We start from the raw sequence: 20,168 nt of genomic DNA, 5'->3' as shown, positions 1-20,168 counted from the left end.
GAGTAGCCAGATCCTGCCTCCCCACAGTTCCCAGTTTACTTCCTACTTTGAACTTCTTTGAGACTTCGGAACTGGAGCTAGCCACAAAAATGTGAATATAAATGTTCAATCCAGTTTTTTTTTTAATTTTTTAAAAAACAAGAGGTAAAAACAAAGTCCTCCATCACAAAGTCCCTGCACTCCTGCTGGAAAACATGCAGTTTATGAGTTTCTTAGTGGGGTGAGCATAATTTACTCAATATCTCCCAGCACAACACTGACCACAAAATACGTACATTTAAAGTTGTAACTCAAACCAATAAAAACTACAGAATTAGTAGCTGAGACAGACTCCATCTAATCATACTATTTGAGGGAAGGGGTATAATGAGAAAGGGGTAGAGGAGATGTCTGTCTCTTTTCCACAAACAGATACAACCACCCCAAGATTAATAATAATAGCTAGCATTTATATAGCATCTACCACGTGCTAAGCATGTTATAAATATTATTTCATGTGTTTCTCATAAGAACCCTTCAAGGTAAATGCTATTATTATTATTATTCCTATTTTATAGATGTGAAAATGAGACAAACATATTAAAGTGATTTGCCCACAGTCTCCCAGGTAGTGCGTGTCTCAGGATGGATTTGAACTCATGTCACTCTACCACTTATGCTACCTCATGGATTTAAAGTTGGAAGGGACTTTAGAAGTCACCAAGTCTAATTCTAAACAAAGCTAGTCACAAAGCTAATGAGCATCGGAGACAGAATTCACACCCAGGTCTTCTGAGTCTGAATTCCACATTGTATCTATTAAACCAGTTACTTCTATAATACTGAAGCTCAGAGTTCAATAGCTACAATTTTATGCCACTTCTATTTAAAGAGTGAAACAACTAATATTAATAATCTGAAAGGAAAGGAAAATAAGATGGCTCTTCAATGCTACAGTTGGTATAGGTAAATGGATAAAAAGGTATTTATTAAACCCTTAAAAACTGGAGACAAATACAAAAAGCAAGGCCAGTTTCTGCCCTCGAGGAGCTTAAAATCTAATGGGGAGTGATTATATACAAAGGAGAAGGGGCCAAGAATCCAGGGACAGGCATTTGGATCCAGAAAATTATAGGGATATACTAACCCACCCAGTCCAGGTGGAGGTTGATTTGATAATGGTTAATAGTTCCCAAATTGGAGAACTAGGGAGGAAGAGGTATCTGCCCTGCACAGCAAGGTGGCTAGTGAGGTTTAGAAGAACTTAGATGGTCAGAGAATCAAAAGTGAAGGATGGCTGGGACTTTTCCTGAAATAATGATTGAGAAACATTTACCAGGGTAGAAGTTACTCTAGGCAGAACAGGAAGGTGGCTGAAGAAGCCACCAGAAATCTGAAAGTTAGGAAATGTATCATAACCTGTAAAATGACTGAGTCAGAATATATTTCCAAAGTCTCTTCCAACTCCAAGAACTTTAGAATTTAAGATTTAGGTTCTAGAATGGGTTTTCTCACTGATAGCATGGCAAGCTTCTGCATGTATGAAGGGAAAGGATTGAACCAGATTAACTTTTAAGGACCCTACCAGCTCTAAAAATATTTAGTATTCTAAATCTCCCAGAATCTAGGAATGTCCAGATCCAGAGATACCTCAGAGATAATGCAAGTTCAGTTCCAGACCACCACAATAAAGTGAATATTGCAATAAGGTAAGTCACACAAAATATTTTGTTTCCCAATGGATATGAAAATAGTACAAGCTTCTTAAATGTTTTCTGAGTGACTCCTTTTCCCCTGAGAAATTTTACACAATTCTGAATATATAAGCATATAAAATAGATATACAAATCAAATGTTTACTGATAATGTCATAATTTTACAAATCCATATTCAATTACACTAACCCACATGGGTCACAACCCACAGTTTAAGAAGCTCTGCTGTAATCCATCAAGAAATAATATTACATTTATAATTTTTTAAAGTACATGCTTTAATTTAAAATATTTTATTGCTAAAAAGTGCTAACTATCATTTAAGCTCTGAGTAACTTGTAATCTTTTTGTGGGTGGAGAGTCTCACAATGTTGATGGCTGATGAGGATGGTTGGGTGGCTATGGCAATTTCTTAAAATAACACAACCACGAAGTTTACCACATTGATGAACACTTAGATAAAATCATAGGGCTATTAATTGGCTTAATTTCAATATTGTTTTGTTTGAGGGAAAAGGGAGACCCAAGAAGAGGAAGAAAGACAAGGGGAATAGCCTGTTGATGGAATAGTCAGAACAGATAAAACATTTATAGTTTAAGTTCACCCAGTTCATAGCACCTCAAACTGATAACAGATAATCACAACAAATATGATAATAGTGTGAAAATTTGTTATATTATGAAAATTACCAAATGAACAGAAAAATGATATGAGCACATGCTGTTGAGAAAATAGTGTTATATAACTGTTAGCTATCATTATCACTATTATTATTGTTATATATCTGTTATGGGCATATGTCACAATAATACAAAATAGCACTTATATAGTACTTTAAGATTTACAGAGTGAGGGGTAGGTAGGTGGTGCAGTGGAGAGAGCACCAGCTCCTGAAGTCAGGAGGACCTAAGTTCAAATTTGACCTCAGACAATTTGACTCACACTTCCTGGCTGTGTGACCCTGGGCAAATCACTTAACCCTAATTGTCTTGGGGGGGGAGGGGAAGATTTACAGAGTGTTGCTTACAAATATTTTCTCTTAATTTTTTTTTTCATCCTCACAATATCCCTGGTAGGTATCCACCCCATTTTACAGGTGAGGAAATGGAGAGCCAGAACTTAAATCATTTAGCCAGATCATACAGCTAGGAATTATCTAATACCATATTTGTGCTCAGGTCTTCCTGACTCCAGATCCAACTTCTATCCACTGGGTTACCTAGATAGTGCTACATTTATATATAACTGCCATAATTATATAAAATCGATAGTAAGAAAGAACTCTTTTAGTTTATAGATTATATAAAGGTAAATTTGGTCAAACATGCCTGAATTATTATAAATTATAAATTTAAGTTCAAAATCCTAAGGTGTTACTATAAAAGTCATATATGTCAATGGCTAAATTAATGGCTAATGTTTACAAATTAGATTAATATTCTGAAAATTTCAAAAAAAGTTTAATAGTCTTTTCCATTATTCTATCTCATTCCATTATTATATTCAATATTCAATTCTATTTTTATTACTATTTTTTTTTTTTGCTGAGGTAATTGAGGTTAAGTGACTTGCCCAAGGTCGCACAGCTAGGAAGTATTAAGTGTCTAAGACCAGATTTAAACTCAGGTCCTCCTGACTTCAGGGTCAGTGCTCTATCCACTGTGCCACCTAGCTGTCCCAAAAATTAATTTTCTTAAAATAAACTCATGTTTATTTAAAGGTACTTTCAAATCTTCTTGTATTTCACACCAAGAAACTGAGGTTCATCAAATATTGTCAAATGGAAATACCTCTGACCACAAAAAAGGCTCTAATCAAGCAAACAATAAACCTTGAGAACAGGAGCCTCTCCAAAAACAAACAGTTATGCTGGTATGCCTAGGTTCATGCATGTGAAGCCCACATATGAGCATATACATCTTTCTCTTGTAATGTAGTGAAATAAATAAAACTGCTCTAAAACCTTGTGTCAAATCCTCACAAATAAAATAAGTGAAATCTCTTTTTAAGTAGTTATGTGATATTCCAGGGCTGAGATCAACAATCATCACTGTTCATGGTTCTCTTTATAAAGAAGACCTTCCTTCTTTTTTTCCCAGATCGGACATGGCTCATGGAACAAAGACTTTCTACTGGGGAAGAGGAGGTCAAGAAGGTCAAGCTATTCTTAATCTCCTTCCCTGAACAAATGACCTTAACTATAAGCTGTGAGCTTATATCAGAGACAAAAAGTAAAATGAATGCAGAAATGAGCCAGACATGTGATTCAATGGAATAAGCCATTAACGCATTAGACATTTATTCTTTTGTGTTCAGAGTCGTGGCAGAGTCTGATTAATTTCAATTCTAGCTTTATGATTAACTGTGCCCACCATTAAAATCCTACACTTTATTTATCTTGTATGTACAGTTATTTATATGCTGTCTTCCACATTAAAAAATGAACTCCTTGAGGTCAGGGCCTGGCACAATTCCTCTGTGTGTGTGTGTGTGTGTGTGTGTGTGTGTGTGTGACTTAAATGTTTGTTGACTGACTACTCAACTCACCCATCATGATATGTATGAGAATTTGAGTTCTTAAATATTATATAGGTTTTACCCAAGTTAAAATAACTCAGAGAACAGGCACAGAAAACTGTGAACCTCTTTTCCCTAAAACCAGCTTAATTTAATCAAAGAGAGTTGTCCACCAAAGATGAATATTGGGACCCCAGAAACACACTAAGACTAAGGTGAAAAGGACTTACAAACCACAATGAAGGGGAGAAGAGTCACACCTGTGAAATCATGGGTATTTGAAATTGCTTGTGCCTCACAAGTCTCTTGTACAAGTCTCTTCTTATTTGATTTTTTCAAGAATGTAAAGAGAATAATTTCTAAAATGTTCATTATTATTGGATGAAATTAGAGCTGAGGAAAGCAAAAATTCTAACTGTATTGACAACCAGTCACTGAAAGGTACCAAGAGAGGAAAGTCTCATCCCAACCTTTACAGACTTGATAAAAGTTATCTCCCCTGAGATCAGAGTTGGGGCTTTGGATTCTCTACTACACACAACCCTGCCCCAGTCCCAGCTCTAGGAAAAGTGTCTTGCTGCAAAAGACCAACTCCCCAAGGAGCCAATCTCCACTTTGCCAAAGCTTAGGTCGTCTCTTCCTGATTAACTTGCATTAGCTACATTTTAAAAACTGTAATTAGGTTATTTGGGAAGAATGGCAGCATTTTTCTCTAACTGTGAAGATGATGTGCCCTTGATCCTTCGAAGCAGGGTGCTGGCTGTGCCAACAGCATCCAACCCTACAGCTCCAGGGACTTTTAAAAGTACACCTTTACCAACTAAATCCCGAGACTAAGAATTTTCAGAGGGGGGGAGGGGAGGGGTAGAAGAAAGGGGAGGGGTTGGGATATCTCTAATACTTTCCCCACCATCCAAATCATGCCTGAACATTCTGCAAGTGAGAAAGCATTCCTTTGGCAAATAGTCTTATTTCAAGTTAAAGTACAAATCCCCTGAGAGAGGTAACATATTAAGCCTGATTCGTCTTTTTTATAACTTGGGTCTTGATGAGTTTGATTTGGGAGGGAGCAGTGAGGGTAGGATATGCATTGGGACATTAGGCAGCTGAGGAGGGAAAGGAGAAAGGAAGGTGAAAAGAGAAAGGGTCAGAAAGTAGTAAGAATAGGAATAGCAATTGTACCTAACTTTATAGTTATCTAAGATAGATGAGCTATTCGATTTTTAAATCAAATAGTGCCAGACTACTAAGGACTAAGGTCTAAGGTCTTCCAGAAATGAATCATACATAAAGAAGAGATTTAGAGCATCAAAATAACTCTCAACACCCTCCAAGCTTCATAGGGGATTATCAGCCCAGCCTAGCCAAAGCCCCAATCTTTAAATAAGCTCCCTAAAGAAAAGACACATCCTATAAAGAACAAGGCAACTAATGAGAAAATAAGCTGGCTAGGTTTTAACCACCTCATTCCTGTGGCTCAGTTTCTCATTTCATCTGAATGGCTTAGTCACCTGGACTAGAACCTTTAGAAATTCCTCAAATGTAAACAGAACAGTAATTAGGAACACAAAGCAGAAAAATCATTCTTTCCTTCTTTCTTTTCTTCCTTTTCTCTTTTTTCTTTCTTTCTTCTTCACCCCCTCTCTGTGTATATGTGTTTCTCTCCCTCTCTCTCTCTGTGTCTCTATCTCTTCTCTGTCTCTGTCTCTTTATCTCTCTCTCTCACTATCCTTTCTGTCTCTATCTCTTTGTGTCCTTTCTATCTCTTGTCTCTGTCTCTCCCTCTCCTCTTCTTTCTTTCTTTTTTTCTTCTTTGTCTTTCATTCCATTCTTTTTTAGCTAGGAAAAAATCCTGCTTATCGTAAACCAGTTAAAAAAATAAAAAATTAAAATGGCAGCAACAGAAGTGACACCCCCAAACCAAATATTTCTCACACTTTTTTTCCCAAAATATTTCAACTCAGATGTAGCTGTGGTCTTAACCTGTCTAAGCCTGTCTATCCTGTGCAAGTCTTGTACATGTCATCCCAAAATTTGCCACAAGGGGCCACCCAAAGTGCTGAAGGTTTTCATTGTTCTCCTGCCATTGAGAATATATCAGTGGAGAATTGGGGCTATCTACCTGTTGTCCCTCCGTCTAGCCATATAACCAAATTCTTCTTTTTCACTTCTTCATAGTCCTGACGACATTCTTTTCTTTGAAATTCTTTTTTTCTTATGTGATGCTACCTGCTCACATCCACCAATGCGTCTCCATTGCCCTCTGTATGACACTCATTTTTAATTTTCCAGAGATGGCAAAGTATTATTCCATGACCCACACCCAATCATACAATTGCTGGCACTTTTTAAAAAAAGACCTTTGTTTCTGGCAAGGTGTATGAGAGTCATTAAAGGAGCTTTGTAATTTTTGTGAAGGCAATCCAGACCTCTTAACTCCTCTTTAATTCTGGACTCAAATCATCATCTGTCCCACCAGTCATAAACATACTGATAGACAAATTCAATATATTATCCATCTAACTATACAGTTACTTAATGTTGATCTAGGAAGAAAAAACTTGCAAACTAAAAAACCCCCAAAATTCTAAAGTTATGAAATTGCCCTCTCATATATTCAACAACACAAGCCAACAAACATGCAAAGTTCTAAAGATAACTAAGGAAAAAAAAAAAAAACATACTGCCCCTGATATCAACAAGCTTCCATTCTCCAAGGGAGAGATATAAGGACTTAAATAACAATAATACACGTTGAGGAAGGTTAAATAACTAATAACTGGGAGAGATTCTGGGAAGATTTCACAGAGATGGCTGAACATGAATTGAGACTTCCCAGAAAGACCCATGATTCTTCAAGGCAGAAAAAGGAGAGAGTGCATTTCAGGCAATGAGGATGTCTTATATGAATGCAAAAAGGCAGCTGAGATGGTATGTCAAGTGTGGGAGACAGCTAATATTCCAGTTCCTCTGGAAAGTAGAGTTCTTGGAAAAGAACAACATGAAATGAAGGCAGGTAAGAGTCACAGTTCATGACATAAAAAAAGATTAAGAACCTCTGGCTGAGAGAGAAAATGATTTCCATTTTATATAAGTTAAATTTGAGATTTTATTGGAACATCTAGGGTATGCTCTCTCAGTCATTAATATGAACCTGAAGCTCAGAAGAGATATTAGGCCTGAATATATACATTTGGGGGAGTAACTGTCCAGAGTGGTTCAGTGGGCGTTATAATCCATCCTAATTCTGAAAGCTTATGATTTTGAGTATAGAAAAAGTATCTGGACAACATCCAAGAGGACACCCATGCTAATAAGACAGTAGATAAATAATGAACATAAGAGGCAACTAGGTGGCACAGTGGTTAGAGCATCAACCCTGAATCAGAAAGACCTGAGTTCAAATCTGGCCTCAGACACTTAACACTTCCTAGCTGTGTGACCCTGGGCAAGTCACTTAACCCTAATTGCCTCAGCAAAAATAATAATAATAATAATAATAATGATCATAGGACATATATTGAGAATTGAATAAAAATTGAGAGATCATTGAATCCAGTCTCCCTCATTTTGAAAATGAGGAAATCAAGGCATGAGAGTTTTAATTGACTTTACAGGCTTACATGTGGATTAAGCATCTCTGATGAATTTTGATCCAAGTTCTTCCTAGATCTAATCTCTATCCACTGCATCATATTAATGAACCGAACAAAACAGATTTTGGGGTGCTTAGATGGGAAGAAATATCATCAAAGAGAGAAAGAATATAGAGAAAGGAGTGGTGGATAGAGGAAAATGATGCAAAGAAAACATGATAGTATATAATGTGGCAGGGGTGTAGGATCTAAGAAACAAGAATTGAGAACTACTTGGGTACATGTTGCATTCTGTGCATACCACTTATCCTCCAGAAAAAGAAGCTCTTTTGGCAGTGAAGGTAGTTTTCCTTTCTCACAACACACACAGCTGCTTTTTCCATAAGAACATATATTGCTGACAGGTGAGGACTCAGGTATGTGCCATGCTGCCAAATCTAATCAGGGAGAACCAGAAACAGTCTCTCTCTTTGGCCCTCCAGGGCATCTTCCTTGAATTAAAAACTGCAGAGGTCATCAACCTCATCACCTCAGGTTCCACAACCAGCTGAAGAGGGGTTTATTCTGGCCTGTCAGCCAACTCAACTGGAAGTTATTAGAGTTCTCAGGGACAAAATGGGCTAAACTAGCCTTAAATACACCATAATGTTACCAAATGTGGGGCCAATCCCACAAGCAAAATTAGCTGAGCTGAAAATCTACCTTTGTGATTATGTCTAAATCCCAGAGTGTGCTCACAAAAATGATGAGGACAGAGATTCTGGTCCCTGCCCTGCTCTTTCTAATTTAAGTAAATGCCAAAACTATATCATTGAGTTTGAGATTGGTGTCAATAGCTTCAGTGCAGCTAAAACCTAAAAGGAATCTATTCCCCCAAAAGGAATGAAAATTACACCACAATGTGTTTCTCAGTCCCATTACCTGAAAGATAATAATAGCCCAATTAATCAGTCACCTCACATTGATTTTAAATTCGTCAGTATAAATATACCACCACAAGCCAACCAAGTTTCTCTTCTTTCCATTCCACAATATTTATGGGGATTCAGAACAAGAACTTCAGAAGAAGGGGGTGTGGGGGAAAGAACCCTGTGAGACTGTCAACAGAGTCTAGAAGAAAGAATTGATAAGAATTCCCAGTTGCCACCTATTGTCACGTGAAGCTGACCAGGCTACTCAAAAAATCCATTTCACAGAAGGACAGTTCAGGAAAAGAAGAAACTGCTTGGCTCACCTGGGACCAGATAAAATAGCAACTGAATATTTCTTTCTCAGCAATATATATTATGAAAAAGTTAAGTTTCTTTTCAAATGAGTAAAAAGCCCATGATTAACACTTACACAACCTCCAGCAAGGATTTCTGCTAATAGCGGAATGGAGCCATCTTTTCGGGTGAATTTGTCTCGAACAAAATCATTAACCTGATTAAAAAGATAGAGTAGTCAGAAAAAATTTTTTCCCAACAATTCCCATATCCTTTTCCTTCTATAGACACGTAATTGTTTTCCTTCTCCAATCAAGGGCACATTGTATGTCATAATTCAAAACCAGTATGTGGCTATTTATAAATTTACATTTTTCAAAGCTTCCTTTTAAGACTCTGCTGATCTCAATAACCCAAATCCAACTTTTTTCCTTAATAAAATTTGAACAAATGATACAAAGCAAAATGAATCACTACAAATTTAAAAGAAAGAACATTACTTACAGTTAGTTTAATGGCCTTTTCTGGAGCAACCCCTATAAGTTGTGGCACCAGACCTAGATAAACAAAGATGATCATAAGGAGCAAGGTCAATTTTTCAGAAGAGGAAGACAGTTAAGTGGCCCAGGGACTGGAATCCTGGACTTGCAGTCAGGAGGATGCTTATTAGCTATGAGGCTCTCAATAAGTCACCTCACTTCTCTTATCCTCACTTTCTTCACGTGCAAAATTCTGATAATAAAATAATTTACCTCACAGAGTTGTTGTGAGGATCAAATGAAATAAATGCTATGTAAATTTTATTATTATTATTAACATAATTTATTGAGCAAATTTTTAAATAATAATACTGGATCATAATATAAATTTTCATAGGTGTATACAAAGTGTTTGTATCAAAAATGAATTTTCAGGGGCAGGTAGGTGGCACAATGGATAGAGAACCAGCTCTTAAGTCAGGAAGACACAAGTTCAAATCTGATCTCAGACATTTAACACTTCCTAACTGTGTGATTCTGGGTAAATCACTTGACCCTAATTGCCTCAGGGATGGAAAAGAATTTTGTTTTCATGAGTTTATTATTTTTCTTCACATACTAAGTCTACTCATCTAGTACCTCTTCAAAAATACATAAAGCATGAAAAATATGGGCCTCTCCATTCCTAAGATATAGTCAGCATCAATAAAAAATAAAATTATATCAATCAGTTTCCATATCTAAACAAATCAAGAAAGGTTCTTTCTTAATCTAAAGTCACAAGTTTTGAGAAAAAACTGAAAATTTATTGTTAAGACCATAGTATATTGGAATTCCCCATTTTGTAGGATAGAAGGGGATGATTATACCACTAAACCACAAGGTTCTCCTTAATTATAACAAATAAATAAAAGGTATGAAATCAAATGATTTAAAAGGAAGTCAAGCATTGAAGAAAGAAAAATAGCATTCCTTTAATCTCCTACATGAATAAATTTTTATTCATATGTATACACATACATACATATATATATACTCATATGTATACACACATATATATATGTATGTGTATACATATGAGTAAACAAATATATATATATAAATTATTTTGAGATTAATTATTATTTTAATTAATAAAATGACAAGTAATACTATATTGTTGGAAAATTGAATTTTCGTGGGCTAGTAAGAGACTGGAATAGGAAAACCCCCAATTTAACATCTGCAGATATTCAAAGGACTCAGTTGTCTAAAAACCATGGCTTATCTAAATTATTGCATGGATTTCCAAAAATACTACTAATAACTGGTCTCCCTCTTTTAAATCATGCTGGAGGTGAGGGTGGGAAGAAAGAAGAACCATATATACTTACACTCTCACCACTGATCTTAAGCCTACTTTGAAGCCACTGCTGAGTGATTTTCCATGAGCTGGGAGCCAGCAAGTAATGGTGCACACAGACTACTGTCAGTCAAACTGAATTATCAATGACAAATGCATAATCTTCACATACCCTTAATGGAGCACACTGATTTAAAAGACTAAATCAGTAGATGGCAGTCTTAACTTCCTAACATTCATGATTATCAGCACCTATTACTTTTAATCTAACTCTCCCTTACAGCCATGTCAGCATATGCATTTGTTGTCCAACTTGCCTAAATAAAGGCTCATAGAATTTTAATAAAGTACTGATTTGTGTCATTCTCTTATCTCATTGTTACTCGTAAAGAATCTTGGGCTAATCTGTCAACAATTTTGTCAATTATCTGACAGAATAATGGGCCAGTTCTATGTAATATATGACAATCTCAACAATCACAGTGTATATGTGTACACAGTTTACACTGTCTTTTTCCTAATACTGCAGTCTCTCATCTAAAATAGCTGATTTATCAGCTCACATCCTGAGTAAGACTAGAGATTGCCTGCTTTCCAAACCAAGACCATTTTTATGACATCTTTCCTAAAGTAGTCACCAGTAAACATTGCGCACTAGGAACGAGATTAGTGTATTAAGTACCTGGGTTTCTTTGATTCAATTCCACAATTATTAAGTGTCTATTATGTGCAACACAGAGAGGCACGTATGGTATGATGAGAAAAATGCAGATTTTGAAATCAGGAAGATCTGGGTTCAAATATTGGAGGTGACACCTGAGCTGAGCCATGAAGGAAGTTAAAGACTCTAAAAGTCAGAAGTTAGAAGTATTTTAAATGTTAGAACCAGCCTACACAAAGGCATGGAGATGGAAGATTAAAAGCTGAATTTAGAAAATGACAAACAGACCAGTCTAGCTGGAACAAGAATGTGCAAAGGAGTTAATGAGAAATAAGAATGAAAAAGGAAGCTAAAGCCAAAAAGTTTTTATTTTGTCCTAGAGGTAATAAGGAGTTGCCAAAGATTCTTAAGTAAGAGAATAACACAAATCTATGCTTTAATATTACTTTGGCAGTTATGGAGAATGGACTGAACAGGGAAGACACTCAAATAATACTGATTAATTAAGAAGTTACTGAATAGTCCTGATGAGAGCTGATAAGAGCTTGTGCTAGAGGATGTATAAATAAAAAGGAGAGAAATTCAAAAGATGCTGGGAGGTAGATTATCTGAGATTTGTCAATTGATTGGCTATGGAAAGTATGAAAGGACAAAGAGTTTAGCAGGATTGTGAGATTACCTACTTGCATATCTATAGGGACAGTAGTGACCTCAACAGAAAAAGCAAAGCTTGAAGGAAGAGCAAGTTTAAGGGGAAAGAGAAAGGATTTTAAATTGGACACGTTGAGTTTAAGATACTTATGGGAAATCTTAGATCCGTCAATGAAGGAGTGAGTGATAGGGGTTTTAAGTCCAGGTGTGAGATCAGGACTACATAAATAGATTTGAGAGACTTTAGCATAGTCTCTTATTCTTATCTGAAATCTAAAAATTTATTGTGGTGGAGTAAGGCAAATGTTAAATGTGAAAAGGGTAAAGAGAACAGTGGGAAAGGAAAAAAGACAAGTATTATTATGAAAATACCTAAGGGAAATACACACACACATACACAAACACACTCCTATAACACACTGCTGTTATTTTCTGGATGGTTAAATACTCTGTATTTAGCTAAATTCTCTGTCTAACAAGGTAAACATTTAAAAATCCCAGAGTTCTGGGTCTGGAATGAAGGAGAATCTTCAGAGTTAGGGATGCAAAACATATCATCCTATTTCAGAAAGATATGCTTTTCTCTTAACTTGTAAGCATAGATGACAATGTTCATTCTCTCTAATACAAATTTTCTAGATTTCCAGCTCTTATGTAGACCTTGGATCTTTGGACTCCAAAATGTAAGGTTCTTTTCACCATATCATATCACACAAGCATTTTTTCTTCATGTGTTTAAAGATAAACCACAAATAAGGCCCAGAGCATCTTTTCTGTGAGAAGGTCTGAAGGGAAGTAGTTCAACAGGGCACTCAAATAATAAGCTAGAGATTGACTAAAATGTTTCTGCAAACAAACAAGTACTGTAAACCATCTAAATACCCAGGACCTGAACAGGCAGAGAATGTTTTCAAAGAATCCCAAGTGGCGCCCAAGGGGATTATAAAATTAATCTCCTTCCAGAAGGAAACACAAAATTCTAATGTGAAAACATTTACATGAAAGTCATTCTCACTCCAAAAGAGAAACAAGTTCCTGCAGAGCCAAGGAAAATGAATGCAGGCTGGACTGCTGCTTCTGATGCTGAGAATGCTGAACTCAGTCAGGACTATAGTCTGGACCTGAGGGAAAGTTTCCCTTGAAAAATAAAATCTCCCAGCTTTGATTCTGTTCACCTGTGGTTTGCTCTGATGCCTCCCCACCGACAGGACCTCAAGCTCCAACTTCCCCAATCTCAGGAAGCAACGGAAAATAAAATAAAATCAAAATGAAGTCCCAGGAGGGGAAAAAAAGAGGATATGACACTTGGAGCCAAAGGGGTTGTTTAAACCTCAGATGACAGACTGAATAGAATATATAAATGTCTCCCTCAGGATAGAGGAGAAAAAAATCTTCAAAACAAAACAAAACAAAAATGGTGATGAATGGAAACAAGTGGCTAAAGGATAAACTTGATTTTAAAAATTAAGCCTCTATGATGTGAAAATGCAATATATTTTTCCTTTTTTAATTCTTCAAGAAAATACCTTTTTAAAAAGATGCTTATCTCGGGCCTTTTAAAGATTCATAGTATTGCCCTACAACTCTATTATCAGAAATATATGATTAAAAGTCCAAAATAAATAAATAACATGAAGAAAAAAATGAAGCTTTCATTCCCTAGATGATGTGGCTAGCAGCTAAGAAGAAAAAAATGAGGGAGAAGACGAAAAAAAAAAAAACAGCTGTAAAATGAGAATAATAATAGCACCTACCTCCCAGGGTTATTCTGAGAATCAAATGAAATTATATTTGTAAAGTATTTAACACAGTGCCTGGCACATAGTAGGCACTATATTAATGTTAGCTATTATTATTATTTTTAGCTATTAAGACACACATACACATACATACCCACAGAGAGAGAAAGACATTGAAGGAAAAAAGAAATGGGAATAGTTAGTCTGCTTAGGTTGAACTAGACATTCATTGATTTCCAGGATGTAAAATGCTGCTGCTAGTGATTTTACAATCATTTGACTTGAGCAGCTAAAATTCATTTACTTACCTCTATAGAGTCCAAAGAAGCCTTCATAACGTAAGACTTTCTTAAAACAGTCAAAGCTGTTTTTATACATCAGCTCCCCCACGACAGAGCCAGTGCCACGCTGATTTTGCATACGCGTCTTTACCAGGTCTATGGGATATACTGCAGTGGCTCCCACAGCTACAAATAGAACAATTTTTAGACTAAAGGAACAGCACAACTAAATGGAGAGAATAAGATGAAAATAATCCAATCGTAAAAGGACAAGAAAAGTCTCTAAGATAGTTCTTGCAGAGAACACGTTACTTTCTTCCTCCTAGATCCAGCCAAATGATGACATGGCTACCTTTGGGATCCATAAATACAAGTTCTATACAAGCTGCTTCAGGGGATAATTGCCAGGAATGCTCTTTGATATTTTAGGCATTTAATTTAAGGAACGGATTATCAATCAGCATCAGATAATCAGCACTAGGTTGTCTATAACAATAAGATTGCTATTTAAAACATTTCACTTTTCCTTTTATGCTCTGCAAGGCACTTAAACATCATATTGATTTTGCCTTTTAAAAATTATACATATATCACTATAATTCTTTAAATTTAGTCTACTGAAGCACTTCAGCACAGATTATATTTAGATGCAGTCACAAGTATTAGTGCTAGCAAGTAGAATTCCATATCAAGAACACAATATCAAAGAAAAAGGAGAAAAGTAAAGTTAAAATCTTCTCTGGCTAGGCAACATATTTGTACATGAACAAGGGCATGTTTAAGTCGTAATTCATCAAATTTTAGGAAATTAAAGATAATCCCTAATGTTTATCATAAATTTCTTGCTTTAATTTACAGTAATATATTTTAGATTATGGGAAAGAGGAGAAGCACATTCAGGATCATCTTTTTGAAAGCTGGAATAGGAAATCAGTCATTATTGCAGATGTGGTTATTTTTTGGGGGGGAGGGAGAATCATAATATAAACAAAAGTTTTAATTATTTTAATTTGAATTTCAAAGGCTCCTCAGATTATTTAGCCTTCTTTATGTTGAATATTTAATTTTTAAACACTAACTCAGAAATCAGCATTTTTAAAAAATAAATAAAATACAATCCAAACCAAGATGGAAAAAGGAGGAAAAACTGTTTCAGAAAAAAAGCTTGTATTTCCTGCAGCTTCTAGGGCATTCCTCTGATTCTTTGATATTTCTCTCCTAGTTTTAAGCTCCCATCTTAGTATGGGCCCCACTTTGTAACATTCATGTGAACAGGGCACTGTATCTGGGAGCTCTAAGTCATTACCAAGGTTTTGGCCTGAAGACTTTTTGGAGCCAGAAATGCCAGAGTAGTGCTAGATCAATTCCTCTGATCATCGGTAAAAATAAAGGACATCTCAGAGAGCTTTCTGCCTTTGCCCGCCAGAACAATGAACTGCACCTTTGGTGATCTGCCCTGCTCTGAGGAGATAATGTTACATTAACCCAGGCTTGAAACAGCACATAGACATGTCACTCACCTCCAGCAATTGAGCCCAAAGTGAATCTATAAGCAGACTCAGCGATCTGGAGCCAGACAGACCTGCCTAACCCAGGAGATTGCTGTTGGGAAAAGGGGGAGAAGAAAAAAAATGTAAAAAATTTAGAAAAGCATGTGGGAAATAAAAGCAGCTGTGAGCCAGCTTTTATAAAATTAGGAAAAAAAAGGCATGTGAACAAGATATTTATTAAAGCTCATTCCTTCATTTCTGAAACAAATATTCCCTCCCCCCATTTTTTCATGTTGATATAGTATTGTACATTTTAAATGTTTATCTTTCAGATTCTTTCATAATACAGTAGTTTGCTTGTATTAAAACCAAGTAATTTGAGTTTTTCATAATTTGATATTTCCTTTATGACTCCTCAGATTTTCATTGCTTTAAGAACTGTTAATAGTATATTTATCCTAATCTTATAAAAAAAATCTATATAAATAAAAAATTAAAAAAAAAAACCCTGAAGTTTAATATTTTAGGAATAAAGATTTTAAAAAATATTTTTGACAATTTAAAATAGAAAACTTTCTTTAAAAAAAAATCCAACCTATTCCAGTTTCTTGAAAAAAATATCAAAAAATAAAATTAGATTGGACATCATTTGAACTAGTAACTAACCTGGGTTCTGTATTTATTGCCTTATTTCTATGTTTCTTGGAAGCCTAGTTTAAGTAAGTAGTAGAATATAAGAAATTACATGCCAGGTCAGTTATATGTTATGGAAGATAATAGAAATGAAAAAATCTTTTTTTTTTTTAAAGCATAAAATGTAAGATACTGGTCAATCGAGATATCCTATATAATGCTAGCACTATAATATGGCACATGACTTGGGGCCCCAAGAGACATTTTCTGGGATTCTTAAAGGACTTGGTTTTCCATCATCTATAAATTTCCCTAATTCCTCACTGTAAATGACTTTAAGACAAAGCCAGTGTAGGAACTTATTTGTCTTGACTATACATACTTGTTACAAGAATTGTTTTTCGTTTTTCTTTTTTCTTCAAGTGTCAGAAAAATACTTGTAAATTTTAAAAATTAAAATAATTTTTAAGAAAAAACACCCACTATAAATTTTTATACAATGAATTCATGAAAATCCTTCTTGAATCTAATTTACATTTTTAGTTTGTGCTACCTCTTGAACTAACAAGTCTTATGAGAGTATGATCCCTTGTATGATGCAAAATTTCCTTTTGCTCCAAAACTATTTTATTTTAAGGGCTGGCCCCTAATTTGGCATTCAGGAATTTGGAAAAGAAGTCTATATCTTAACATACATACATACACACACACACACACACACACACACACACACACACACATATATTTAAATATATATATTTAAAGAGAACTTCATTGATACTCCTCCAGATAGACACTACCCTTGCAACAAAGAGCAATTAAGAAACCATCTAATCCAGAATCTGACAGATGTTCCTCTCCTACCCCCTGCCATGAAGCAGGGAATACATTTCATGAGATCTCCAGAATCTTACTGATTTCTCTATTACTCAGTACTCAACTTCATTTTCATTATCAGTTCATCTCATTTTCATCATCATTCTATATGTATATTGCTCTCTGGGCTCTGCTTACTTCAAGATACTTCAGTTTCTTTGAATATTTTTCTTTAAATTTTTCATCATATGTTATTGCATAATTCTTTTCTACCACATTCAGATATCAGATTTAGAGTATTTTGGTTTTGTTTGGCCAGTCTTCAATCAGTAGAAACACATTTGTTTTCAGTCTTGCTGCTACAAAGAGTGTTACTATGAGTACTTTGATATATAATAGTAGACCTTATTTTTAGTCAACTTTCTTGAGATACATGCCCAGGAGTGAGACTGTGAACCATGTAGTTATTTTCTTTCATAATTCCAAACTGAGATACACAATGACTGAATCACTTAAGAGCCACACCAACAATGCATCAGCATACCCATCTTCCCACAACAGTCTAACATGAACTCTTCCCATGTTTTTTCATCTTTGCCAATTTGCATAGTATGAGAGAAAACCTCAGAGTTGTTTCAATGTACATTTTCCTCAGGATTAGTAATTTGGAGCATTTTTTTTTTTACAGGTTTTAGTTCTCCTGAAAACTGTTTATTCACATTCTTTGACCATTTATCTATAGGGGACTGGTACTTGGTATTATAAATCATCAATTTCCTATATATTTGGGATATGAGACAAACTTGGTGATATTTGATATAAATATTTTTATTTCTGATTCTGTCTTCATTGATTTGCAATAATAATAATTAATAAGGACAATAATGATGATGATACTTAGCCCTTATTTCTCTCGTGCTTACTATGTGCCAGAGTTTATCCTAAGCCCTTTACAAATATTATGCCATTCAAATCTCACAACATCCTTGGGAGGATAAATGCTAGTACCTCCACTTTTACAATTAAGGAAACTGAGTCAAATAGGGGTTGTATGACATGTCCAGACATAGGTAGGGAGTCTCTGAAATTGGATTTGAATTTAGATCTTCCCCAACTCTTGGCACAGAAGTCTGGATAACATAGCGCCACTTAGCTGACTCTGTAGCATTAGATAGTGGATAAAATCAAGAAGCCTGGGAATCAAATCTTGATTTTCATATGTACTAGTTATAGGATCAAATGGTTGTCACTTAAACTCCCTGAATCTGAAACTCACCTGGAAAACAGGACTTAATTGCAACAGAACCTACTTCACCCAACTACTATGAGGCACTGAAGAAACAAGGTGAGAAAAGAGCTTTGCAGTCTTTAAAGCACTAGATAGATATCAGTTGTTATTACCATTATTATTTTAATCATCATCACCATTACTGTTATTATCACTATCAAAATTTTCTATTTCAAGTCAGCTGGGATTTAAGAAGTCAGACACATATGCAAATGAAGGGTCAATAAACAATAAACTGGCTATAAAGTCTGCCCTATGTAGTAAAATGTACTTTATAACAACTATTTCTAGAATTTGGAGACCATTCTTATTTTCTGATTCTCTCTGAAATGTTTGAGGCTACCAAGGAATGTGATTTCTGGATAAGTGAAATGTTATGTAACAGGGTACAGATCATATTGGTCGTTTAGAGAAATATTGGAAGTAGTTTTTATATTTTATTTTATATTTTTGGAGCCAATCAGGTTAAGTGATCAAGGGCCACACATTTAGCATCTGTGACCATATTTGAACTCAGATCCTCCTGATTCCAGGGCCTATGTTCTATGTCCTATACCATACAGCTATCCCTGGAAGCAATTTTAAAAATGCTATTGTCACCTGGCCCTCAAAGCACACTTTATTTTTAAACCATACTTGTGATTTCATAAGTATAGGAAACTTATCAGTGAGAAATTATCTCTAAAACATAAATAGTTACCTTCATAACAACTTACAATTTGAAAGAATTCCCTCAAGCCCTAAAAGCTTTAAGTGACTTGTCCAAGGTCACAGAACCAATTTGTGACAAAGACTGAACTTGAACACTGGTCGTCCTGACTCAGAGGTCAACTCTCTATGGATATTACTTTTCAAAGTATAATTGTATATAGTAAAAATAATTTATAAGATCCATAAACTACTATAAAAAATTGAGTTCATCATAATTATTACTACTAAAGAAAGCCTAGTGTCATATGGCTACTGTATGCCAAGTGGGCCAGTCTTGTCCCCTACTCTTTAGCACCACAAATGATTTCTACCAAGGGAAGATTTTAAAGGAAATTCTCAAAAATATAAGTTGAATTCTAAAATATATTTTAAGAACCTACTTTATTCAAGGCTCCTGCTAAGCATTTAAGAATCAGTTGCAAAGATTAAAATGAAATAGTCACTCCCCTCTAGTACTTTGAGGGTATACAAAGTAACATGCAGAAGGACAGAAGGTAACAAGTAGCTAGAACAGAGGAAGTCTCTCAGAGGCAGACCCCTGAACTGATACTTGAAGGAAGACAAAAGATTCTAAGTGACGGAATCAAAAAGGGGGTGTATTTTAGGACAGCTTGGGCAAAGCACACAGAGGCAAGGGATGGAATGTTGGTAGTCAAGAAATAGCCAGTATTCTTTCCGGTTTGGCTGGAACACAGAGTGCTTGGAGGTGAATAATGTGAAGAAAGTGATAGTCACCTATCTTGAAAGGTAAGTTGGAACCAGATTTCAGAAGATCTCATATGTAATGCTCAGGAATATTTCAACCTAGAGGCAATAGAATACTACTGAAGATTTTAAACAAGGGACTGACATAGACAGACCTGTTCTTTGAGGACAATTACATTGCCTAATAGGCAGAATAATTATTTGAGAGAGAAAAGACTAAAGCAAGGAGATTACATCCCTGGACTGTAAATACTGTAAAGCAGCTACATCACTAGAGTGTTAGTCATATGAATGAAGAGAAGACAGATAGGAACAACAACAACAACAACAACAAAAAACCAGAAACTTGATCCCAAGAG

At 35.4% G+C, this 20,168-nt stretch overlaps 1 protein-coding gene across 1 annotated transcript in view; it reads right to left on the bottom strand.

Annotated features, from left to right (window-relative positions):
• Positions 1–20,168, bottom strand: part of SLC25A12 (solute carrier family 25 member 12) — a 112,054-nt gene that overhangs the window by 15,389 nt on the left and 76,497 nt on the right. The window contains exons 10-13 of the mRNA XM_051991072.1: positions 15,687–15,768; positions 14,194–14,352; positions 9,518–9,570; positions 9,150–9,230 (exon numbers count right to left, since the gene is read on the bottom strand). Of these exons, the coding sequence (XP_051847032.1) occupies positions 9,150–9,230; positions 9,518–9,570; positions 14,194–14,352; positions 15,687–15,768 (375 nt within the window). The remainder of the gene's footprint in view (positions 1–9,149; positions 9,231–9,517; positions 9,571–14,193; positions 14,353–15,686; positions 15,769–20,168) is intronic.

This window comes from Antechinus flavipes, chromosome 3 (genome assembly GCF_016432865.1).
Source record: "Antechinus flavipes isolate AdamAnt ecotype Samford, QLD, Australia chromosome 3, AdamAnt_v2, whole genome shotgun sequence".
NCBI lineage: Eukaryota > Metazoa > Chordata > Mammalia > Dasyuromorphia > Dasyuridae > Antechinus > Antechinus flavipes.
This window is presented reverse-complemented; position numbering and strand designations above follow the sequence as displayed.